Source organism: Sturnus vulgaris, chromosome 8, assembly GCF_052056855.1.
Source record: "Sturnus vulgaris isolate bStuVul1 chromosome 8, bStuVul1.hap1, whole genome shotgun sequence".
NCBI lineage: Eukaryota > Metazoa > Chordata > Aves > Passeriformes > Sturnidae > Sturnus > Sturnus vulgaris.
Genome location: NC_142250.1, coordinates 25,714,193 through 25,740,885, shown reverse-complemented (window position 1 = coordinate 25,740,885; position 26,693 = coordinate 25,714,193). Strand labels below are relative to the sequence as shown.

The following is a 26,693-nucleotide window of genomic DNA, read 5'->3' as shown; positions in this document are numbered from 1 at the left end:
CATGCGCGGTCTATGGGCGGGCCCCACTCCTGGCTCCTCCCCCGGCGCGGGCACGTCGGCGCGCGGGGTGGGTGTGACGCAGTTGCCCATGGTAACCCCGGGCCGCGCCGAGGATGGTGAGCGGGGTGGGGGTGAGCGGGGCCGGGGCCAGCGGAGCGGGGCGGGCCGAGGCGGGGACCAGGGGGGCCGGGGGTGCGTGAGGCCTCGGACGATCCCCCCGCGGAGCGTGCGGTGGTGGGGGCCGGAGGGTCTGTCGGGCCCGGCCGGGCTCATGGCAGGCACGGGCAGGCCTTGGGCCATGAGAGGGGGTGCCAAGGCCATGGAACCAGGAGGACGGAGCCGGGCTCTGCTCGGTGCTGTCGGGCAATAGGACAGGAGGAAACGAGCTGATGTACAGGAAATTCCACCTGAGTACGCGAAAGAACTTTGCTGTGCGGGTGACCACACACCGGAACAGATTGCCAAGAGAGTTTGTGGAGTCTCCCTCACTGGAGATATTCCATAACCATCTGGACATCATCTTGTGCCATGTGCTCAAGGATGACCAGATGACTGACTGTGGTCCTTTGCAGCCTGAGCCATCCTGTGATTGCGTGACACTCACCCAGGGATGGGGCCAGCCGGAGTCCGAGTGCCCACCTGGGGTGTCCAGTCGGGCACGGGGGCCTGGGGCTGTGCAGATTTGGGCACCCATACGAAGGGATGAGAATAGGGTACGGTTGAGGCCTCCAGCCGTGGAAGACCCTGGCTGAGGTTGGGGCCCTGGCAGTATACAGACGTTATGGGGGACACAGAAAAGACGATTGTGTACCAAAAAAGGCAACAAAAAAGGTGAAGGGCCTGGAGCACAAGTCCTGTGAAGAGTGGCTGAGGGAGCTGGGATTGTGTAGTCTGAAGAAGAGGAAACTCAGGTATGACCTTATCATTCTCCAGCTACCTGAAAGGAGGTGGTAGACAGGTGAGGATTGGCCTCTTCTCCCAGATAGACGTGACCCAAATGACAGGACAGGAGAAAATAGCCTCGAGCGGTGCTAGGGGAGGCTCAGAGTGGTCATTAGGAAGAATTTCTTCACAGAAGGGCTACCCAGAGAGATGATGGAGTCACCATCCCTGGAGGTGTTTAGGGAAGGATTGGAAAGGTTGGTCATGGCACTTGGTACCATGCTCTAGTTGACATCTAAGTGTTTGGTCATAAGTGTGACTTGGTAATCTCAGAGGTCTTTTCCAATCGAATTGATTTTTTGATTCTGTGAATCAGGTCTAGACAGAGGCTGGGAGGCTCAAGATCTGTGGGGGGGGTCTTCACTGGGATGCAATCGGTGTGCTTGGAATTGATTCAGTCAAGGTGTGGAAGGTGTGATGGAGGGGTGGCTGCTTGGGAGGGCTGGGAACCAGGATGGCAGTGGCCTGAGGAGGGAAGGAGTAATGGAAGGGCCAGGCAAGGATAGAAGGCAGTGTTCAGAGATTGTGAAGAGTCTAAGAGCAGATGTGACTCTAAAGGGGCACTGGACAGCCCAGCCAAGGTGGGAGGAGGCCACTCTAGGACTTGAATTCTGGCTATAGGAATTGAGGGAGCTAGAAGATAGCTTGCTGAAGGTGAAGGGCTGGTTTTTAGACTTAGAAGGGGAGTTCAATCATGGCAGAGAGAGACTGGATGAAGGGGTTAGGTGTTCAGAGATGGCCAGGACAAAGGGACTGAAAGAAAACTGCCAGCTGGGTGGGATGGACAGTCTGGTGAGTCAGTGGGAAAACTCTGTCAATAGTTGGCTGGCTAGGATAGTTTGCTGGGATGTTATGTGCTCTGGGGTTTTCTGCCATGGGCTTGCAAGATGAGGTATAGTCTGGGTTGAAAAGAAGAAATAAGAATAAACTGTGGGAAAGACTGGAAGTAGAGTTTTATGTTGATGAGAGAAAGAAAGATCCTAGGGAGAGAAGAAGTGTTGGAGAAAGAAAGAAATTGTTTGAGAGGTAGCAACATGGACTGAAGGAAAAAATGGGTGTCTTGGGTGGAGGGCAATGCTGGGAGACAGGAGAGGTGGTGAGGGTGTAGTGCAGTCTAAACTGAGGTTGGAAGGAGATGGGATGATGGACCAGGGTCATCCAGGTGTTGGAAACAATTTGGGTTTAGATGCCAGAGTGGTTGGGGTGAGACAAGTGGGATGCTGGCAAAGTGCAGCGATGACAGGAAGGAGGGGTTGGAGCTGTGGGTGAGGGGTAGTGAGAGAGAGTTGCCGTGGATGTGGAGCCACTCATGAGGACGCTGCATGAGGAGAGAGAACAAGCAGAAGGAAATAGCAATGGGGAAGGAGCTTTCCCAAGGGCAGAGCCTTATTTTGTCCAGGACCCCTGTGGACACAAGTTGGATTCATGCAAGTAGAGGGATTCATGCGTGGGAGGAGGTGTAAGCAAGAGCACCAAAGGCAGCTTGTCGTCTTCGATGGGTTAATTCTGGCTGCATCCCTACCTGCTGGGCCACAGAAAAGGAAGTTGAGATAAAGCCTGTGGGATCTTCTCTACTTTAGATGAATTGGTGATGGGGCATGTCACACCAAACACCAAAGCCATCACAGGATGGACATCTGCTGTAAAGATGAGAGCAGCTGCCTTCAGCAGTACAGTGCTTTGTGGGACACATTTGGCTTGCAGCTGCCAGATCTGCTCTTGCCCTATGATGTCCTGATAAACTGGTGTAGTCTGGGATCTGGCTGCTCTTATCCTGGCTCTTTGTGTGCGGAGAGGATGGACTGAGTGTTCTCCAGTGTTCATGTTATTTGATACATTTTACTGCCTCTTTGTCTATTTTCCATTTCTTGAAATTGTTTTTTGAATTATAGCCTCTCAGGCAGGGTGGGTGGCACTTTGGGGTGCCTGGTGGGCTGGCTGGACTGGGCAGAGGACTGGAGAGCAATGCACTATCTCTAGATTCTCAACTTTCACTAAAACAGAATAATCATTTGTGGTAGAAACTCTGAAACAGCAGCAAATATATCCAAAGCAGCTATGGAAGCCTGGGGGTGTGGGTCAGCAGTCAGAAATCATCCAGACAGCTTGATGTAACAATTTACTGCTTGTCATCTGAGCTGTGGTAACTGCCCCTGAGCATGTTCCTGCCATGTCCTGATTGCACTGGGAAGCCCTTAAACTCCCCTCAACAACTGGTTGCTCCAGCTCCAGTGATAAGAGGGTTAATGCTGAGGTTTAAATTATTTCAGTGTTCATCCAAGTGAGTAAGTACAGAGGGGAAGTGTCTTCTTCTGCAGAGCAGAACCAGCATTTCTCACAGCTGTGGGGCAGGGTTGGTGGAAGGTCGTAGTTGGAGCACGGAGGGAAGGATGAGCCATAAAACTGCAAAGCATGAGAGATGTGTAGTGCTGGAGTCTTTGGCACCGTTAAGCAGCATCTGCAGTGGGTGCATGGCAAGGGCAAAGGGAGGCTGCTACATGAAAGGATATGCTGCTTTCCAAAGTTTAGGAAATTCTGTGTGAAGCACAGCTTGTGGCTTCCTTGTCACTGTAATAACAATCTTTACCAAAAGACATGGTATGTTATTGATAGATGCTGGGGCCAGAGGATGGCCAGTGTTTTTCTAAAACCATTGATTGAAGATGACATCATTGTGTCAAAACCAGATTCGTCAAAGTGTGGCCCTGTTTTATAGTTGAGGAAACTGAGTCACAGTGTGTCTAGCTGACATAAAGCACATCTGGTGAAGAGGATAAAATACCAGCATAGCTAAATGCATAGCCAGGCATCTTTCTCCTGGTCTTGAGCTCATGTTTCTAGGAAAATCAGCATCTGTGTCTTGCCTGCTCTAGGTGTACCTCATACCTAAGAAATTCTTTCTTTTGTCCCTTGTTCCTTGGCAGTAAGGCTGTATTTAAAAGATGGCCCCATAAAAAAATGCTTTCAAGGATTATGTGTTTCATTGCTTTAGTTTTCAGTACAGTTCAATGTCATGTTTTTTGGTTTATTTTACTGATTGCTGAGAGGTTGATATGAGACATCACCTGCAGATAGGAGAGTATATCAGTTACTGGCCAAGACCTTGAAGTTCTGAAACCAGACAGAGACTGCTGACATTGTCCAATGCTGGGCATTGGCTCTTCTCTGCACAGGGCAAAATACTTCTTTCAAACCTGCTGAAACCAGAGGAGTTTGATTTTAATTATGAAAGGAGGATTCATGCTGGTATTGGTTTATGTATCAAACTGGAAAGTGCTGTGTGACCTCTTTGACAGAAAACTATATTAGTAGGTTTGAGCTGGAAAAACTCTGTAGGTGACTTGACTCCATTAAATTTTGGATTTCAATGCAGGAAAAAAGTCTGCATTGAATGACACCATATGGTGGAGACATGCAGCAAGCAAATGATTTTTTGGGAGTTTTGCCAGAGTAAGAAGTATTGAATAAACTGTGCTCAATAGATTAATTTACTTCGGTTGTATTTTGAAAAAGACTGGATGATTTTATGACCATTAGTGACATTTGCAGTTCTGCAGCCGAAGATAAAGGTAATCAGACGTCATTCTTCAGGGCACCAGCTAATCAGTGCAGTTGTCAGGAAGGACTCCCCTCCTCCAGCTCTGTGTGTTCAGGATTGCACCCTGGATGACAAATGTAGCCTCATATCCACTGTGCAAGGCAGGATATTTGGCTCAGCTAAGCCCCTCGTCCTTCCCTGTGTCAGCTCCTCCTGTGTGACTTTCTTAAATCGTCACATGTATCCTCTAACTTACTCCTCAAAAATAGTGAACTGCTACCATATTGTTTAATTGAAAGTGAATAAATTGGTGCCCAAAGCTGTGCTAGGTGCTGTGCCGGCAGAGCACGGAGGTGCTCCCATGCCGTGGAAATATGGTCTGTCTGGAGTGAGAGATAACCAACTGATACGAATAAGTAGAATCCAAGACAGGTTTGAACTTGACATGTTTGCTGCCTAAACCTCATCAAGGATTGTAGGTGTGGCAGAGAAGGAATTAGCAGAAGAATCATGGGCTGGTTTTATGGGTATTTTGTGAAGTTTCTCCCACGGTTGTAGGAAAGTCACAGAGTTTGAGAATAGAGCTCAGCAGTGCTGGGGAGCTGTGGGGAGACCTGAGTTGTAATCGCAATGGCAAATGTGTTTGGCTGAGATGAGTCTTGAGGATAAATACAAGTGATTTGTGGTTGCACTAGTGGGGAAGAGGGCATCTCTGCAGGGGTGTAGAGATGGGGGAGATGCGGTCGTAATGGCAGGCTGAGCTGCTGAGCTTTGTGGCTGTATTGCATCTTGGTGAAGTGAATTGATTCTACCTAAATATCCACATCTAGTAGATAAGCAATTGGTGGTGACTGAGGGTGGTTTTATTTTAAATTCATTATCTGAGCTTTGTGGCTAATAAAGTCAAACAGAATACATTTACTTCTCTTTCCTAATAAGAATCAACTGTGCTTTGCAGCAGCTTGCAGGCCACGCTTTTTATCCATGCCCCGTGTATCCAGCCCTCAGTACAAGGGAAAATTGTTCTTTCATTATGGTTTTATACTGCCAATCTGATACAATACTTAAACAGATTATCTCAATGCTCTGTTTGTCCCAAAACAATTTTTGCTTTGGCCTGTAAAGTGAATCTTCCTTTCAGTGGCTTCTGTGGTACAGGATGTAGTTACATGCATCAACTAGTTCAAGAGACCCATATACAGTATGGATTTAAAACTGAATAAACCCACAAAACCCTTAGCTAGGACTATAAATGTCACTGTATTTTTATATATGTAGGATTTTTTTTTTGAGAGAGAGAGAATAGGATTACTGCATGCAGCTATAATTGAAAGTCCTTTGATAATTTGGTAGGTATTTTAAACCTAGCAATAATATACTTTCATAAAACCACACATCCCTGTTTTCTGAAGGATGCTAATAAGATGGTTAGCTTTTCTTTCATGCTCGATGTGTTTATGAGTGCTCTTACCCATTTAGCTGCATCTCCAAATTTAATGCCCCACTCTGATTTCAGAGTAATTGTCAGGAGTCTCCTTTTCTTATTCTATGTCCCCGCTCACTGTCTGGAAAATACAGTCTCCTCGTGCTGACCCCATCAGTCTGTCTCCTCGTGGTGCTTGTAAAGAAAACCCTCTCCACCAAGGACAAAGATGTTTTTAAACAAGCCAATCTGATATAAGACATAGTTTGCTTAACCCAGAGGTGACCAAGAAATCGTTGCTGGCTGACTGTGCCCAGCCTTGAGGTTGCTCTCTCTGGCTGCCCTTCTCCAAAGGCTGCACATGCTGCCATGCTGTGCTGTTCATTATCTGAGCAGCATCTGCAGTTCCCTTCTCTGTTACAGATGCCGCAGTCTGCCTAGTTTTGTGCAGCTGATACGTTGCCCTTACACTCCTGTGAGGTGTCTCTGCGGCTCCTCAGCCAGCTCATGTCTACCCTGGCCTGCTCAAGACTTGTCCTGCTTCTCACCCTGGACCACTCCAGTGAGCGAATGCCCCTGGCGTGGCTGCCATGCAGGCATCCTGGGAATCCTCCCTTCTTGCTACTGGCTAAGTCCCAGCATGAGACATTTGTTACCTGCCCTGCTTCAAAAATCTGTTCCTTCTGTTGCTTCTGTGCATCCCCTTTGCACCAGATCTTCCCATTTCATGGCTTTCTACCTGACATCTCCCATCAATACGAAGGCATTGCTTTCTGACTGTCCTTAGTCTGTTAGTTTCAGCATTGTGTTTGCCAGCAGAGGAGTGCTTGTCCATCAGTGTGTGTGTATAACAGGGGCTGCTTGTCCCACATAGTGGTGGCATGCAGCAGGGAACTCTGCTGAGTTATTTTTTCCAGTCTACTAAGCTGTCAGGAAATGCCTTCTGTCTTTCTAGCCAGTGTTCTCATAAGGCCAGTTAAAAAAATTAAAAAGAAAAAAATGAGAAACCAATCTAGGCATGGCTTTCCTTAGTTTTAAATCTTTGCTAACTACAGGGAGAATCCTGGATTCACATTTTAAATACTGTTTACAAAATAGTAACAGTCACAGGAACCAATACTATTATTTGGCTCTTGATTTAAGTTGTATATACTGACCATGTAACCTATGCCGGCAGCTACTGAAATAAAGTCCACTTCTCTATGTTGGCTTGCTTGTCTTCCAGCCTTTTAAATCAGCTTACTTTATACCTTAGAGAATACTTTTATTTCTATATATATCTTCTCTTCTATTGGCTACCCGCGATAATCCTGTGATCAGCCATGCAGCAGTGTCACTTGAGTAGAATATGGAACGATGCTGATCGTTTTCTCATAGGCTGTCATACTAGCCCAGAAATAGCATCCATCTACAATGGGAGAAGCTCTATTAACATTTACAACTGTTCCTCTTCCCGACCCATGAGAATTGCTCCGTGGTAGATAAGAAATACTTTGTAATACATTTCTTTGCGCTCAGTATTTTGGAGTTGAATTCTGAAATATAAAGGCACCTAATCCTGATCTGCTCTGGGATACACTGCTCTGCTCTTAGCAAGTGGAGCTGTGAATAGGATTAGCATTTCAACAGCTTCTTTTTTTAACTGTGAGCAATAAACTAAAATAATAGGGCCTGATTCAGAGCTCTCCAAAGTCGGCAGTAGTGCTTTGGCTGATGTACATTGGCTTTGGGTCGGGTCTATAAGAATGGGAAATTCAGTGTTACCCTAGAAGGGAAGGAGAATGTGTGAATTTTAGAGTTCCTGCTCCTGTGGAGTCTGTCCACACTGAGCTGAAATCCACGGATTTACAAGCCAACAAACACGACTGTAAATTTGACGGCAGGTGAAAAGAAAATGTGTTGCTAGTCATGCAGTTAACTTGTGCTTTTTAATGATGTCAAGGGCACTTAGGACATGCATATAAACAAGTAACCAGTAGAGGTATTTTTGTTGCTGTTCCTTTTCTCTTGCCTCGGACGTGTGGAAGTACAGACCATCATCAGGGCAGAACATGGGTTGGGCACTGCGGCCAGGGAGATGAGCTGTTGGGCTGGCAGGGCTTGCAGTGACTGGCTGCACTGAACACAGCCCTTCAAATTCATTAGCCATGGGCCCATGGGTGAGAGCCAGCTGTGAACATCTGGCCCTAAGGGCCCAGCATGTGGTGTAACAGACCTGTACACTTCAACTAAAGGCTGTTTGGGGATTTACTGTGCCTGTGCCTCTGCCTGTACCGAGCAGGCATGGCACTCTACCAAGCAGACCCCATTTCCAATTCACAGCTCTTGAACAGGGCCCGGATTCCCAGTTTTTTACCTGCCCGTCACCTATGAAATAGGAGATATCTTGAGCCTGCTTATTGGGCAGTAAGACTGCAGTTTTGCTATTGCTTGCACAAGCTCTGAATTTCTGAACCTCAGCTTTCCACAGTGCTTTTTAAAAGCACAGCAACAGTGGCAATCCTGCAGCTTTCTACAGATACCTTTAGAACCCAGTTTTACTAAGTTCCTTCTCTCCTCCCTGTTTCTTACACACTACACATGTATTTTGAGCTGTAGCTGATAATTTAACAGAAACCAAATAAATTACTCTGAAATGGAAAATGCTCACAGAGATGGATCAGATGTCACATGCATTTGAATCTCTGAGCATTACTAAAAGCTTTAGCATCACAACCTGTAGTGCTGAGTCCTTTCCAAAGCACTCCCACCTGGGAGTGAGGTGAGCAGTTGGAAGCAGCATTTGCTGAATGGCGGAGGCTGGGCTCTCCCCGAGTGGGCAGAAGGACACTGCTGGAGACGGGGGATGCGTTGCAGCGGTGACAGTTGTACTGCGACGTGCAGCTCTTTATCTTGAGGACAAGTTTCTGATTGCTGTGATCTGGAGGGGATCGGGAGCAACCTTCAAGGCTCAAATAGTCCTTGGCTCTCAGCAGGAATATTTAGAGGGTTTAGTTCCTCATAGCAACAAAGCACTTCAAGACATTTAACTGATTACACCCTTGCAGGTCGACAAGAAGCATTGTCTCCATTTTGCTATTGGGAGAACAAAAAGGCTTGAGATATGGGCCCCATGGGCTTAGGTTTCTGCTGATATTTGAACTTTCTTCCTGGCTGTTGGTGTTAGTGGGCTTCAACAAGGGAATTATCTGGGAGAGACAGAACAGGAACGCTGAGGGCTTCAGAATGGGCTGTAGGTGTATTTTTTTCCTGGATTTTCTCAGATGAATTAGTAGCAAGAGCACCTATGTCTCCAGGCAGGATCTCAGTGTGATGTGTGCTGCTTGGGCTCTGAGGAGGGGTCCCTGACATGCAGGGGCTGCAGAGCAGCGTGGCAGTGTGCCCAAAAGAGACACCCACGCGTTCTTGGTGTCACAGCCTGTTCCTGTCCGCTTGGCTGGAACTATCCCTCTCCTCTGGGTAGGCTGGGCAGTGAGAGGCAGGTGGAAGTGGGGTGATTTGGATCTCTTGGTTATGTGCCAGGATCCAGAATATTTTTTCAGCCATTTTAGAGAGGTGCTGGTCTCTGACTGGTGGCACTGACAAAAGCTTGGGTGTGCTGCTGTAAGGTGCATGGTTGTAAATGAGCTGACCTGCATATTCTGTTTCCTAATCCTGAGTGATACTGTCAGCTCAGAGAGCTGAGCCTGGCTAATGACTGGAATCCACTGTGCTTTTCTTAGCGAGGATGTGTGGTGATCTGAGACAGTTGTTAAGTGCTACATCCTGAGAATCAGAACTGCACGTGCCCCATGGGTTCAGCGTGTTTTAGACAGATAAATGGGGTTTGAGATGACCAGGGAGTTACTATGAGAAGAACCAATGTCAGGTACATAGAAACCTGCAGTTATGTAGGAGGCAGATCAAATTAATGGAGTTTTCCCTCTGATAAAGGTAATGAAGAGCTTGCAAAGACTTGGTCTGCAGCTTCTGCACGTAGACACTGTCTCCCTGGTACAGGGAATGCCAAACAGCTGTGTGACAAGAGCAGTGCAGCCAGCAGTGCACCCCACTGCATGACATTTGTGCTGTCTGAGACCTTGTTGATATTCTGAGGTGGAAGAAAATAGGGGCAAAGGGAGGAGTAAGAAACGAAATGGGAATAGGGACTGCAGAAAGATATTCAGGGTGTCTTGGGACTCACTATCAGACAGAATCTTTTTCGAGGGAGGAGGGCATGACAATGGAGGGCGAGAGTTGAGGAAATAACAGCTGTGGTCTTTCTTGTGCGTTTAGGGTTTACTGTCAATCCTACGCAAACTAAAAAGCACCCCAGACCAGGAGGTGAGAATCCTCCTCTTGGGACTGGATAATGCAGGCAAGACCACACTCCTGAAACAGCTGGCATCAGAGGACATCAGCCACATCACCCCAACACAGGTGAGGAAAGCCTTTCCTTCTTGAGGGAGTTCCTGTGGTCCCACCTGCCACCTTACACAAAGCATTAATGATTCATCAGTCTTTCAGTAAAAGGGGGAGCAACTGGAGCCTGGTGCACCATTAAGTTTGTATCTTTTCTGCCTAAGACGAGGCTTGCTGAAGGAGCCAGAGAGCTTCAGACCAGATCGGTCAGGTAGTGCAAAAGTGGATGAGTGCTGTGGAGTTCTGCAAAAGGCTTTTGAGTCATGCTAGGGTTGCATGGATGTGACTTTGTTCCTGTTGTCCTTGCCAAACAGGGGACATGTAGAGTGGATGCTGCAGCACTGGACAAACCCTTGTCTCTTTGCATCTTTCACCCAACCAGCTCCAAGGGTTCTGCATATACCAGTGCTCCTCCCTAATGTCTCTCATGCCCTTTTGTTGAGCTTTGGGGATGGAGGAGAGTGATGGCTCCCGTCAGCAGCACTGCAGCATTGCTCCAGAGGAGGTTGCTAGAGAGCTATGGGAGATGCTTCCCCCCACCCTGTAGCTGCCTCCCAGAGCTCCCAGCTCTGGCACCCTAATTCCAAGCCTTGGTCCCTGGGTGGTGTGGCAGCACACTGCCAGCCCACGCCACATCCTGTTTTTCTACTTGAATGCACTTTCAGTTGGTGCCCTAATTGATGAAATGGACCCTTCAGACGTGCAGCTGTTGCTCTTTTAAGCCCAGCATTAGCTGTGTCGTGTCGAATTGAGCTGAGACCTCTTGCTTCATATTAGTTCTGACTGTCTACTCAGCTTTCACAAGCTCAATCCTGCTTCTCACAGTGCCCTTGTTTTCTCCTTATCTGCAGCTCTCCCACCTCTTCCTGCACCCACCCTGCTGAGCCCTCTCAGGGTACCAACTGCATCATATGTCTCCATAGCTGTGACAGCATCAACCCTTGACCCAAGAACATTGACAAACTGATGGTTTAGCGGCTGCTTATGCTGGGACCTCTCCCACAGCTGATCCATCTTTGTGGCTGCCCACCCCATCTCACTGCACATTGCAGGCATGGGATATATAAGGTGTTAATGTCTGGCTACGAACATGCTCCAGCCATTCAGGTTTATGCTCTATGTGGCTTTGTTTCTGCTCTTTCCAGGGCTTCAACATCAAAAGTGTACAGTCTCAAGGCTTCAAACTGAATGTATGGGACATAGGTGGACAGAGGAAGATCAGACCATACTGGAGGAACTATTTTGAAAACACTGATATCCTTGTGAGTATTGGCTGCAGCTGAATGCTGTGTTCATGCAATGGCTTTCCAAGGTTTCAGCCAGAAATTCAGAAACAAGTAATGTAATGTCCCAGCCCTCAGCAACACCATTGCCATTGTAACAGGAGTTATTCTGAGCTAAATGGCAAGATTGGTTGAGTGCAGTAAGAAAAATACAGTTATGTTTGCAGAAATCATTCAGTTGCATGTTTTTACTTTCACAGGATGGTGCTGTTTATAGCCAGTTCCTTTCCTCTCATCTCAGTCTCTTTCAAATGAAAGAACATTAATAACATGTACTTTACCCATCTATAGCTCCTTTCACTGGAGAGTCTGAAGGCCCGTCATGGGCATTAGTGACTTAAGCATCATGTGTAGAGGTAGGTCAGTATGGTGCCCTTGTTTTATAGGTGAGGAAACTGACGCATAAGAATTAAATGCTCTGTCTGGCATCAGATAGGAAAGCTTCTGACTGAGGGACACAGAAAGACCCATTGTCTTTTCTTTTGCTCCTTTAATCATAAGACTGTCTTTTAATGGTTTTGACAACTGAGCTGTAATTACCTTACAATTAGCTACAGATGACTACAATTATATTTACAGTGCAAGACCTTTGTTTTTCTATGCCAGAGCATATTGCCCTGGGACCCTCCAGGTGCTGCCTTGGTTAGTTTCAAAGATCACCTCTAGCATGCAGCCACATATGCCAGGATGAAGGCAGACTGGGGGCTTCAGGCCTCTCTCTGCCCCAAGCAATATTGCCTGTGGGAACAGAGAAAAGCCAAGGTCTGCAGGCTCCCATGGGAAAGTGGGAAGCTCTCTTAGAAAGACGCCATTCCTCCCTCCTGTCACACACATACTCAGTAACGTGTCAGGAGTTTCAGTGCACTTGCACGGAAGGATCAGTGCAAGCAGGAATAGCATTGTTCACCAAGGCTCGTGTCCAGTCCTGAAAGGCCTGGCTGTGCCTGCAGGCTTAGAAAACATTGTCCAAATGAAGCTGTTATTTAAATGTGACTAATAAACCCTTGATACTCTCTTTTGCCAATCTTCATTTTTGACCGTTTATTTGGAATCTAAAGTTCGAGGACAGCCACCACTGCATAAACCCAGTGGATTGCTTTTGCAGAAAGGAGCTGTGAGATTTTCCATGGGGTAAGATCTGGGTTTGAGAAACAAGCAGGACACACACTGTGCTCCTCTGTGGCTGTTGAGGACAGAGACATGGTGTGACTGTGAGGTGACTGTGCCCACTGAGCCCAGGCTCTGGCGCTGTGTGTGGTGGGGAGGCGGTAAGTGTGCAGATCAAGGTCAGCCCTGCAAAGCAGCAGCGTTGGGATCTCTGCCTGCTGTGGCAGGTGCTCAGGCTGCAGAGGCTGTGCAACCACAAAACAATATCTGGAAGGCTCTGCTGGCAAAGACAATGAGCTACATTGGCCTGTAAGCTTCCACCTTTCCCAGTGTGTGCTGCATGGGAGGTGCAGTAATAAAGATGAATTTGAGGACTGAAGGAGATGAAAGCAGTTGTTTTCCCGCCCCTCTCTCACCCCAGTTAAAGCAATGTACAGAGAAACCCCTTATTTTCATGTGAGTAAGAAAATGGGTGGATAGAAGCAGAATCAGTCTGGGGGAAGCAACAGTGTGAATTCAGAGAAATAGCTTCTGCACAGATGGACTTGAGTTCCCCTAGCTGCACTTCATGCTGACACCCAGTCCCAAAGTGGGAGATGTTGGCATGTTGGGGCAGTGCTTTGCTATTTCCATACACACCAAAACTGGGATCACGTATATGCTGATGGCTCGCTCTGTCTTCTGCCAGTCCCCACCCCTGTTTTAGCCAGTAATTTTACCCTCTGACAAACCTGGTGCAGATTGTGCATTTATAAATTGAGCCAACTTAGCCCTCATGCTATTTCTTAATCTAGTCCTATCACTTGCAATTTCTGCCCAACCCATTTATTCCAGGTTGTGTTTTGGCTTGTTTCTCAAAGGAGGTACCCACCTTTACAGGAATTTCTTTCTCAAATCTCCATTCTCCAATATGGTGTTCAAATTTGCAAACTCTGTTAACGAAGCACCACAGCCAAAAACAGGCTCTTGTGTGGCCTTGGCCATAAAAGGAGGTTGGACATGAGATACACTACAGTTCCCAGGACCCCCTGCTTCTCTCTTCTCCTAAACTGTATTGCATAAAACAGAAAGGACCCTCTAAAGAGTATTAAAAAGCAGGAAGTAATTACAAATTCAAATCCATGCAGGTGCCTTTGAATGAGAGCTTGGTCTTGCATCACACACCTGTGATATTTGGAAGCTTAATGCAGGCAAATAAGGTGTGGATATCTGGCTGATTGCATATTCAGACAGGCACCTGCAGCTATTTGGCACAGTGCTTGCTGGTTTGGAAGCAGGCACTCGGCACATACTTTACTTTCTCTGTGCTGTGCTTTTGTGGCTTTTGCCCCAAGCACTGTTGTCTCTAGTTCTCATCTTGCAAAACAGCTCCCTAGTGGGGAATAAGCGGTGCAGGAGAAAGCCTGGCTGGATGGGACCCAGAGCTATTCCTTGCCAGTTAGAGAAGCACCGTAGTATGGAAGGTGCCACCTTTCAGTTCACAAGCAACACTTGAGCATTGCATTCATGTGTTGTGGACTTCCCCAGAGTTGTCCCGAGGGAGCACAGATGACAGTCCAGTCTCACCCCAGAGCAGAACTGCGAGCCCTGCAGCTTCTTCCTTTCTTTTGGTCTGTATTTCCTATTCCAAATGGATGCATAGGGGTGGATGCTTGGTAGGGGTGGGGAGGACGTGTGCAGCTGATCCAGTATTGGTGCACGTGCTTGAGATCACATTGCAGGGAGAGGGCTGTGTGTCACACCGTGCCCACGGGCTGCTCCCCATCACGTGGCACCGGGTGCGTGCTCTGCTGACGCATCCCCACACAGCTGCGTCCACCCTGCCGCGTGTCCCCCAGCCTCTGTCAGTGCACATCAGCCCCCAAGTGATCTGCAGAGCGGCTGGGAGGTTGCTGGGTTACCTCCTCAGGCCTCGCATACAGATTCTCCTGCTGCGTGTTTGGTCCCATTTCAAACAACTCAAATGCTGCTCATTAAGAGAGTGCCTATAGTTTAATAGATATTGCTGCTAGAGATCTTCCCTCCCCCTACTATTTGGTCGAAATTATCCTGAAAGCATGGAGTCTTGTGCTGAGACTGCCTGCAAGGATGCCATTTATCTTGATGGCAGGGTGCTGTGCTCATCTATTCCCTGAAAACCAGGCTGACACTTGCTCCCTGTAAGCCACCAAAGAGCATGCAGATGACATGCTAGCAGCTTCAATCACTACTGATGGGGAATGGCAGCGACTGGAAGCAAAATGCTCAGTGTTTGTTACCAGTCCTGTCCCTGTCTGCTGTCCCAGCATCCTTCTTCAAAAACCTTCACGTATCAAGCAATGAAAAATGGATACCAGTCTATTCTTGCCTGCATGTTGTACTGAGGTTCCCCATTTTTTCAGACGGCAGCTGAAGATGGAGTCTTGCAGGCTGAATCCAGCCCTCATACCCAACCATCCTCTCCAGGAAGCTGCAGTAGGATGGCCTGATGGAGACAAACTCAATGTCCCCAACACATTCATGTGTCCCCTGAGTACCATTGTGTGCCTTGGTGGCTTATTGAGGACGTGATGCTAGAGGGCAGCACGGCACAGTCACACCAGGCCAGTGTTTGTACACTTGGCTGGGATGAAAGGCCATGTCTGGCTCCCCAGGTTTTGCCCTCCTATGCTCAGTTTCGACTTGTAACAATAAGTCTGAAACAATACCAGCAGTCTCCTGTTCTCTTCAGATAATATGTGCTATGGAGATGGTGACAGCATGCCCAGTACTGCTGCCAACTCCTTTCTGACTCTACTCACATGGTTGTCCACTCCCCTAGTATTAAAAGAGGTGGTTCCTCTCCTTTCAGAACATCATGAAGTTTTGTCAACACTTGCTGCAAATAATAGCAATGATCTTTGTGCCCAAAAGCTAATTAGTAGGTTCAGCTCACTTAATCACGTGCTACCGTGAAGAGTGTCTTCTGGGAAGAGTAACTTTTCCTGTAATTTCTTTTTTCAGATCTATGTCATTGACAGTGCAGATAGGAAGAGGTTTGAAGAAACAGGTCAGGTAAGTTACTTATGCCCAGCTTCCTTTGAAGTAACTCAGTGCTTCTGAGTGCCCCTTGCTCACAAAAGTTAGGAAGAGGATTTTGTTGTTTATGAAGAAAATTTGCATTTCAAGAGACTTGCCTTTCAACATCAATACAGATTATTTTGGTAGATGTGAAACAAGGAAAATAGGTAGCCTAATTCTGTTTAAATAGAACAGTGTTCATTAAAGTTATACAATAATAGGAAATGGAGCCTAATACTGAAAGCACAAACTTCTCTAAGTCCTTTAAACCTTGCCAAACCAAAACCCTGAGGAATCCTATTTTCTTATTTACAAAGCTGAAATGGAAATCATATTGACTTGATCATCTTTTGGATGTAATTGAAAAAAAAAGCTAAGAACTTTCTAACTAATACTGGCCAGAAAATAAGATTTCCATTTTGCAAAGTTCTGATATTTTGTAACATTTTTTGTTTTAGGTTGAAACAAAAATAGGATTTTTAAACTTTGTTGTGTAAAATTCAGAAAGTGACGGCATCCCAAAATAGCCGGCAATAGATTTACTTCACAGAAATGGAAGATGTAGATTAAAGCCTTCTGTTCTGTCTGATTTGAAGGAGAGACTTGATCTTTTGCCTCTCAAGTCTCATGGACACACCCCAACAGCAGAACTGTCGGTTGTTCTAGGGGTGAGAGAATCTTTCCCCTGCTGGAGCTATTTCAGTTTATATCAGTAATTAAATATTCATTGGGCAAAAGAGATGGAAAGGAAGCAGCAGCTTAGATCACTTGCCTGAGTCAGGCAGAGTCAGCCTAGACCCCTCCTCATATTTCCACGAACACTTTTGGTTTCAATAAATCAGCTCTGTCAGATGAAAGACCTATTTTGTTGAAAAATTCCCATCCAGTTCTGTTTATAACTCCATCCTCTCATCCTGGCTTCCAAACCAAATATTGCTCTTGAGGGGATGGAGTTGTATTTCCAATGCAGTTTAGCATTTCTCTGAGTACACTTGTTTAATCCAGAAGTTTCTATTCAGTGGATAAAAGATGTTAGAACATTATCTGAATGCATGAGACCTTTCCAGCTAAATAAGGAGGCCACAAAAATCTTCTGTACTCATCTGTCTGCAATGCCAGCAGTCCCTACAGGTTCACATTCTGCTGAGTTTGTTGTATGTTCCCATAGGGAAGTGACTTGAGACTGAGTGCTGGTTTCACATGGGACCATTGCACAACCTAGACATGAAGTATTTCAGCCACCATTGATCCACTGCAGATTCAGATTTGAGCTATTCAAAAAATCTTTTTGAGTCAACTGGTTTTGAATGAACAAACCCATTTTTTAAGATGCCCCCAATGTGTGCTGTGCATATGGAGCTAAAATACAGCTATTAAGGCTGATCTAGCTTGTCTTCAGCTAACCAATGCCTTCCAAAGCATCAGCACTTTCCTGTGGGAGATTTCCATTATGGGAGGGTGGTAGGGGTGGGGAAGTCCTCTCCTGTTTAAGTTGCAGTGATTAAGACTTCAAACAACCCCTTGAAATTCATGATTGATTAGCAAAAATATCAGGGCCAGTGTCAACGGTTGCTCAGGTACAAATGTCAGTCAGGCAATAACTTAAGACAGATTCCTCATACTGGCAATTTACATGGTTTTTTTTGCTGTTTCATGAGTTTTGGTCTCCTGGGATCAGAGACTAGTAAAACACAGAGTTGTAGCCTTTAAGGCAACTGCTAATTTCAGACCAAAATGAAGATTTTTCTAACCTGTAATTGGAAGAAATAGCTTTTGAACCTTGGGCAGAGATGATTGTATACATTTTTGCTCTCTTATAATAAGCTCTAGGTTTCACTGGAACACACTCTTCTAGCATTTGCCCTAAATATATTTCTAATTAGAGACAAGCACTGGTGGTTGAAGGTTTTCTTCCCTTCCCTCTCACCATCTTCCCCCCCACCCCACTCTCTTGTAAATGATACAGGAGCTTGCTGAGCTTTTGGATGAAGAAAAGCTTAGTGGAGTCCCGGTGCTCATATTTGCTAACAAGCAAGATTTGCTGACTGCTGCCCCTGCTTCGGAGATTGCCGAGGGACTGAACCTACACACAATCCGGGACAGAGTCTGGCAGATCCAGTCTTGTTCAGCTCTTTCGGGAGAGGGAGTACAGGTGAGGCTCTGCAGAAAGCTTGCTGTGCCAGCAGGCCATCTGTAAGAGATTGTTGATCTGCAGGGTGGGGCTGGACCAGCTGCCTCACCGATGGGGGTCGGCACAGCCAAAGCCTTGCAGTGCAAAACGCAGGGTGGGGGGTGCGTGTCTTGGGTCATGTGCAAAGGGAAGGGAGAGCTGTGAGCCCTTGAGATCTCTCCATCCCTGGTAAAGGGGAGAGTGGGTGCCTCCCCACTCAGGAGCCCTTAGCTGGCCCAGATGAAGACATTGATTTCTTTTAAAGAGACTGCTGTCAGGTTAATCATTCTCGCAAAACAAATCGTCTTTTACTATTAACCCTTTGACTGGTACGAGTGTGCACTCTAGAAATCTGATTTACCTTTGCTACTGATGTCATTTGGCATTTTACTAAAACTAAGGCACCAGGGAGAAAAACTGATCAATTTTTCTGATCCAGAGAATTGCAAGAGTTGCACATAGAGCAATGACCACTTCTAATGTTAACATGTGGGGCAGCAAAAACACACTGAGGGGTCTGCACTGTGTCCCTTTACTGAACTGTAATAGTTGTGTTTTGGGCTCCTGTGCTGTAGTCAGTTCCTGCAGTATAGTAGCTCTTTGTAATGTAAATGGGACCTAGGTTTGTTTATTTCACTCTTAGGCTTTCCTGAATTAATGAAGTATTTGCAGAGCTTGAAATCTGAGTACTCCCTTCACTGATATTTAAAGAAACAGAATGGTGAAGACATTTATCTTCACTGCAGTTTCTGTAAAACCTTATTTGCAGATGCTACTGAGCAGTTCAGGATAGTCAGATCTCAAGCTGAGTGTGAAGAGTCACAGAAGCAGCCCTCCATGCTGAGTGGGCAGTAAAATGGCAGATGAAATTCAGTGTTGACAAGTGCAAAATAATGCACATGAGAAACAACAATCCTAATTATACACATACGACTATGGACTCAAAATTAGCTGCCATTACTCAGAAGCAGATCCTTGGGAACAGAGCTCGTCAAAGGCCAGAGAGGAAAATTCAAATGCTAGACAATTACAAGAAAGCAAACAAGAAACATCTTTTTAGTAGTTTAAAATCATTGTGAGCCCATACCTTGAACATGACCTCAATTTCTGCCTCTGCAACATTTAAAAAGGTTTTAGTAGTAATAGAATCATGAAGTCCAACAAAAATTAGGTACAAGGGTCTTCAGAGGATCTTTAGACCAATTTCATGTTTAAAGCAGGGATAGCTGTGAGTCTAGAGAAGGTTGCTGAGAGTCTTGTCCAGTCAAGTTATAAGTGACTCTAAGCATGAAATTCCACATCTTCTCTAGGTAACCTCTTCTAGACTCCTAACTACCCTAATCAGAAAAATATATGGTCCATGTATCTGCTTAGAATTGGGAGAGATTTGAGGATCCTCTGTCAGGAATGATCAGCAGCACAGCATGGCATCTGTATACAGGGATAATAAATAAATTAGGACTAGCAGTTTGGAAGAGAGAGAGGACAAAGAGTAGGAACATCTTCAGGATTTATAAAACAAGGTATAAAAAAGACTGTATGCTATTTTTACATTGCTAGAGGAAAAGCGTTCCTAATGAAATAATCAGAAAATGGTTTAAAAGAAATAAAAATAAGTGCTTCTTTGCAAGTTGTATGATTAAATTCTGGATCTCATTGGCACAGGATGTTGAGGAGATCAAAGGTATCAGGAAAAAAAAGAGGTATCAGAAAAATAAATTTCTGAAGGAGGGATGTGCAGGCAATCACTGACCACTAAGATCTAGAGGCAGCTTTTGACTGAGGAACAGCTTGGGCCATGAACTGGGAGGGAAGAACAGAGTAAGGCACATCCTGTTCCTACATGGTCTTTCCCCTGGCAGCCAGAAAGAGGATGCTGGCCTGGATGAACCATTGGTCTGATCCAGTACAGCAGTTCTGATTTAAAATTCTCAACCTGATTTTTAAACCTGAATGTAGTAGGTGGTGTTCTCTAAAGGGCCTTTAGTTAGCTAAGCTGCAAATTCAGCTATGTTGTAAACAGTGTTGTGAACGGCTTCATCTCTAATCTTTGCTCTGAAGTTTCCAATCCAAGGAAATCTGACCAGGAAAACGAGGCTGCAGTTGACAGGATTTCAGGCAAACATAGGTCACCTTCCTCCCCCCTTCAGGTCTTTTTCTAAGTTATGCAAGTCCAAGGGAGCTCTCCAGCTGCAATGGTGCAGTTAAGAGACAGGTGAAATTGAAGAGATGTGTGTTGGATGTGGAAGAAGTAAATTATGAAAAGTGTCACTTTCTGTTCCTGAGCTTGGAAATGTGCTTCCTTCTCAGGCAGATTTGTGGGCTCTCTGGATTGGGCTGCACACTTCTCTATTGACAGCACCTTCTTACTGTGCCTCCTCTCTGAAGCACAGCACATCCCTAATTATCCAGTAGTGTAAAATACTCAGCCCAATACGCTCTGCCAGGGAAATGAAATCTGCTTCTGCATTCACTTCCAGAAAATAGAAGACCAGAACTAAATAAAAGTATTTGCAGGCCTATGTATCATCATGCTTATCTAGACAAATTAGTTTAGATGCAGGCCAGATAACATCCCACTTTGTTGTAGTCACTCTCATTGCCCTAAATACTGCAGCTTATTCTATAAATTATTATTGCGGAAAAGTCAGGAAAGTTGCAAACTCTCTATAGCTTATAGAAGAAGAGCCTCTATATTTCTCTTCAACCATAACTTCAGCCTTGTCAAATCAGACAGCAAGAATGTCAAGCACTCCCTTTCCTTGCAAATTGAACAAAATGTTTGGGGAGATGGTTTTTAAACTAAACTCGGATCAGCCTAGGAAAAAATGGTGTCTTCAATCTTGAGATATTAAGTCAAACTTTAGGAGAATCAAAGAACTTGTTTAAAGAGTGAGATTAAGAAATATGTTTTTGAGGATTGTGGTACACCAGGGCCACAGATACCAGAGGCTCAGAACAGGAGCTTTCCATGTGTCATTAAATCTCAGGTCATTGCTTTAAGGACTTATTTGAGAAATGATGATGAGTGGCAGCAAAATAAATGAAGACAGGGAAGGAAGCATCAGGTGTTCAAGAACGAAAGCCAAGGAACAAGCACACCAACCATTGCAGGTGATGGAATGTATTAGCTGGAGTAGAATTGGAGACATTGCTGGCGAATTTTGCAAGGAAGAGTGGTGGCATATCTTGTAGTGAGCACATGCAGGAACAGAGTTCATATGGGTAGATGTTTGTGATAGCTTGAAAGAAGAGCAATGAGCAAAGATAAATAATGCCAATACATGAAGGAGGAATAGTTTGAAGGTCATTTAATTAGTTTAGCTGCTATCACCATTGTGTATAGAACTGGGTAGTTAAGACTGGGGATTTCAAGGTTAATGAGATTAGATTATGTTTAATGGAATGATATAAATTTAGAGAATTTAACTATTATTTGAAATGGGTTATTTAATAAAACTGTTAATTAAGGGGGGAATCTATATAGTCATCTTCTCTTTTAAAATTAACCATTAGGGACTCTGGAAAAGGGGCCTAGCACTGTCCTGAGCAGGCTCAGAAGAGAGGTGACTAGGTTAACTGGAAACTCCATGTAGTGTCTCTGGATGCCAGCTGGCAGTCCCTGTTGTGCCAGCTGAAGACTTCATTACCTCCTGACTATAACTGTGGGCAGCACTTGTCTTGTTAATCAGACTTCATGGTGCCATCGAGGCTTTTTCAAGCAAAATGTCTGCTTGGGTCTGATCTTATCCTCAGCCCCAGTTAAGAAGCAGGAAAGCCTTTTCTCCTTGCCACAGCCATCTGAGCTCTGCTTCTGGAACGGAGTCCTGACCAACCTACACTGAGACCCTGGCACAGAGTACAGCAAGTGAGGGAGGTGATTACTGACGTCTGCAGAGGAACATAAGGAAGCTGTTGCCTCACAGTGACTCTCTGGTGCCATGTAGGCTCTCTTGGGGTTGTATTTGGTACCAGATCTCAAATTGTAGCTCTTGGTGTGCAGAAGCTGTGTACATTCCACCCTGGCCAGCCAGGGTGGTATGAAAGCAAACAGGACCTCTCTGCTTTGCTGCCTCCTCTCTTTCTGAGGTGTTATTTAGGGGCCAGGGTGTGATATTTAATATGACTCAAGGCTTGGGACCAATGTGTGCTCTGCAGCTTGTTTCTTGTCTGAAGCAAGATTCTCCAATCAAGTCCACAGGAGTTCAGCCTGCCCTGAGGAACTGTCCTCCAGACTGATGATGCAGCGTATTGTGTCCAAAGTCTCCCAAACATAATGACCCTCTGGAGACCATTAAAAGCCAGTGAAACTGAGAGTAGCCACTAAACTTTTCTAATTTATGCCAAAGCCCATCTGGCCCAAAGGACTGTGGGAAGGGCTGAGCCTCTGTCTCCTCCCTGACTGTTTCAACACAGTTGAGAATGAAGCCCGATACCTAAGTTATGTCTACACTGCAATTCAACACTTCCATAAGAGCAAGATTCAGAGCAGGACTATCCCTGCCAATGTGGTATCTGCAGAGTTTAGGTTTAGTCTTAGCCAAGACAGGCTGGATGGGGATCTTCTACATTTTAACAAGGTTCTGGAGATATTTGTAAATGTGATTTAAAACCAGTTTTGATGATGGCACCTCTCCTGGGGCAGGCAGAGCATGTGCATGTTGAGGAAAAGCAGCCATGTTTCCAGATTACAGCGCAGTGTCTTCTGATTTTTAAGTAGGCTAAGGAGGGAGTCTAGAGTATTGCATCGGGGATACAAGGTCTCAGAGGACGAGAAACTAAGCTTTCACCCAAGCAAAAACCAATGGATAATGTACTGGCAGGAGCCTGGAAGAGCCAGCCTATATGATCACTGGAGGTGCAAGGAAATGACAGATAATGAAGACACAGTCCTGGCTGTGCAGAGGGAGAAGAAAGTGACAGTTAAAATAACGCATACCAAAAATGCTAGAGATGGAGAATTTTGCACTTGCCTGACCCAATTTGTTATGGCAGACAGAGGATTACATGAAAGGATTAAGCTTTTCTGTCCTTAAGGTCACATTAGGGGTCACAAGTTTGTAGCCTTGCCTGATCCCGGGCTTGCAGGGGAGCAGAAATTGCGAGGCTTTTTATGGGGTGGAAAGGACTTGTTCACTGTGTTTGAAGTCAGATTACTTCACTCCCATAGCCTCAAAGCTGATAATGCAGAGAATGAGCAAGCAGTGGGCTAATCTTAAGCAGGACTTTTTATTTCTCCCAGGGAAGGCTCTACCAGTATTTTCCCAAAGGACGCTGGAGTACAACTCCCTTGGCACAATAGCAGATGGGACTGCAGCAAGGCGGGGTTGTGTGAGCAGCATTTCTCTGCAAGGAACTTTATCCTCTTCCCTGGGGTTCTTTCTCTTTGCTTTAGTAAAGTTTACTAGCTGCTTGTTAAGGAGGTAAGAGAAGCAAAGCTGAAAGATCTGAAATCTTTCCCTGGCTAAGTTTTCCCAGGGTTGACTTGAGGCTGGAATACTAATATTGTATCCGCCTCGATCCTCAGAGTACCTGCCAATGTCTCTGTGTCTCAACAAAACAGCACAAGGACATCTGTCAAGATCTAAATGTTACTGTAGGGATTATACTTTCTTCACAGTACCATCTTTTAAACATGCAGATACAGGGACAGAGTGTGCAGGGACAAAGGATGACAACAGTTGACTCCTTGAGGACTTGACTCTTTCAAGCACTCTTTACTCCTTCCCATGTGCCTTTCCCATTGCAGCTCTTTGTGTTTGTAGCAGCTTCCCTGGATTTCTCTATCTTATCAATGCTCTGTCCTGCTTCACACCATAGGCAGAAAAACTGCAAATGTACCTTTTAGGTTTTTCTGCTTTCCATTGTGTTTGGTATTCTCCAAAGCATCTGGGGACACTGCAGAACAACCCCCCCCCAACCCCCCTCCCCCCAAAAAAAAAAAAAAAATTGCACCAGAAGCTGCAGACATAGCTGAGGAAGGCATCTCACATACACCTTTCTGATACAGCTGAACATGTTAATTTTCCTTTTATCACTCTCAGGCAGGGGGATATTTACAATTAAATGTGATTTTTCCTGTCAATTTACTCATGCCAAAGAGAGTTTTAAAAATCTATTCCTGCTTTAAAAGTTTGGTGACCTACTTACGTATTTCAAGCGTGTTTGGAGTTCACCTTTCCTCTTGCATTTTGCTATGTCATTCTTTTGCCCTCGTTAAATGCTTCATGCAGCCAGGCTCCCAGCCATGGTAAATCCCATCATAAACTCTGCTTTATGACCCTCGCTGCGCTGGTGCTGCAATGGTCTGCCTTTCCCCTTGCCGAGCTCCCCAATGGCAGCAGAGGCAGAGTTTTAATCACTGTGAATTCAGGTTGTGGTCAGATTAGGTAGAAGATAGGATGCATGTTTGTTGTTTTGCAGTGATGTATTGTTTCTGGGATTACTGTGCTGAATAGCAGAGGGTGTCAGCTGATATTTATTACTTTAAGCTGTCTCAGCTGTTCTGGTTCAGCAAATAAACCTACATTCAAATTGAATGAGGAGCTCTGCTTGCCTTGTATGCCATGATGTGTGCAAATGTGATTATTGCTTCCGAGGCAGGGGAAGCTGAAATCATTGTGGGAGCATTTTTAGTTATTTATTTATTTTTACTCTTTGCAGGCAATCATGCAGATTTCTAAAGCACACAATCAAGTCAAAGGCTTGACACCTCTCCTTCTAGCCCCATTGTTAAGCCCTGGCATTCCTCATGCTGGGAATCACTCGCTCCCTCTCTCTCTAAAGTGATAAGCTTTAAACCATGCTATTGATTGCTTAAGGCATTACATGTTTTACACCTACGTTATCAGTGTTATTGAAAGGGGAAGACACAAAGCTACCAGGCCTTAAAATGAATCTACCGCTCATCTTTTCCCATTTGCTCTGAGGATTTCAGACAATTTGTTTTACACTGATCTCTGCTGGGGAGATAAATAAATGAAACTGGAGACACCAACCCTCCCCAAGGTTAGAGTTAGAAGTGTTATTAGTGTAGGACCTCATGTGCACCCCAGCACAAACTGGGCTCACTTATTCTTTATTTAACACAGCAACAAGGACTGATTTCAAAAGTTGCTGCTCCCCTTCAGATAAGAAGTGTCACATAGCGCAGTTATCAAGGTGAATTGGTATTTTCAAGTGAGAACCTCTCTGCTTTTGATTAAGCCCTGAGGACTCCCTCTCTTCTCTCTTAACTCTTTAGCTCCCCTCTGACATGGCCATCATCTTTGTGACTGAGGGACAACATAGAGGCATGGTAGTGAGTGTCAGCTCACCCTAAGGGCCTGCCATACTTTGCCTTGGGCTATCTGTCCTTGGGGAAGTTGAGGTCCTTGGCAGTCTTTTGGCAGTCTGGCAACAAGGGTATAGGAAACCAGAAATACTGCTGCTGTGGGGCTCGCAGTGATGTTTGCCCAAAAGCACTGACCTTTCTTACGGTCTAACTAAGGTTGTTGTTATAATGATACAAAAATGACCACTGAACATAATACAGTGAAATCCCTCTACTCTGAACTCTGAGTTGACATTTGCCCGACTTCCAAACACAAAGACGTGCTGCTCCCCTCTCATCCCCCAAACCCTACCTTTTGCCTTTGGGAGAGACACCTCATAGGCAGGATAGAGGTAAGGGATTTGATGGGACACAAATATGAGGAGACTGCGCTTCTTGCACTCTATTGTGCACGTCTCCTAACATATAAGTGACAGGAGCAGATGAAGTGTTGCTTTGGCTTTCAATAGCATATCCCATTCTAGGATCTCAGCAATAAACTCACAAATCGGGTATTCACGGCACAAGTGTTGCCATCCTGCTGGCACTGGCCAGAGAAGTCATCCACACATTTTTAAAGAGATACCTTAAAGAGTATATCAGCCTCTTAAAAACATGGCCACATAGCTTCTCACCGAACCCCTGTGGGATCCCTGGGGACCATTTTCTGTGGGGGCCCTGAGGAGCAGGGTTTGGTTATTGCAGTGACTTTCATGGATCTGGATTTCAAGGCTTGCAGATGAGCAGAGAATTAGAGCTGTTTTCTTAACAGGGGGCTGACTGTATAACAAACAGTCCCCTAAAATCCAGTCTCTAAGATAAGATGACTTGCCCGAGGTTACACAAATCATCTGTAGCCAAACCTGGAACTGAGCCTTCATCTGCCACTGACGTACCTTGACTGCAAAGTGATCCTTCCTCGAAGGACCTACACATAGCAACGTGATGAGATGATGATACTTTTTTATGGTCAGATGAAAGATTTAATAACCTCTGTGTGACAACATCTACCAAGCAACGAAGCACTTATTTTTTTAACCCACAGTGGTTTTGGAGACAGAAGGGCAGGCAGGGGGTCGATAAGGAGGCAGAACACGGTGCTTGCAGAATGGTGGTGGGGTGGGCTTGGGGGAATTCCTCCTCCCGTTGCTTGACTAACATTACCTTTCTCTGTCTGAAGGACGGCATGAACTGGGTGTGCAAAAATGTCAGTGCTAAGAAGAAGTAAAGCGTTCTGAGCTGCATGGAAATGGAGGAGCGGTGGGAGCAGAATTCTAGCCTGAAAACACTAATTTGCTGCTTTCTGACCAAATGTTTTTCCATCTGTGCACAGCTACAGCTGTTAAAAAAAAAAAAAAAGAGAAAAAAGGGAGCAACATCGGTTTAAACCTACTGCTGGATTTGGAACTTGACCTGCTATTTAGTATAATTTTTTTTATCCCAATAAAGGAATTACATATTTCCTCCTTATGCTTAAA

The 26,693-nt window shown here is 45.5% G+C and overlaps 1 protein-coding gene across 1 annotated transcript; it reads left to right on the top strand.

Moving 5' to 3' along the window:
• The first annotated feature begins 5 nt into the window (after positions 1-5).
• ARL3 (ARF like GTPase 3) lies at positions 6-26,693 on the top strand. The gene is made up of 6 exons (XM_014883811.2): positions 6-116; positions 10,179-10,322; positions 11,450-11,566; positions 15,677-15,727; positions 17,700-17,885; positions 26,396-26,693. Exons 1-6 carry the CDS (start codon positions 114-116, stop codon positions 26,441-26,443), a joined length of 549 nt encoding a protein of 182 aa, XP_014739297.1. The 5' UTR covers positions 6-113; the 3' UTR covers positions 26,444-26,693.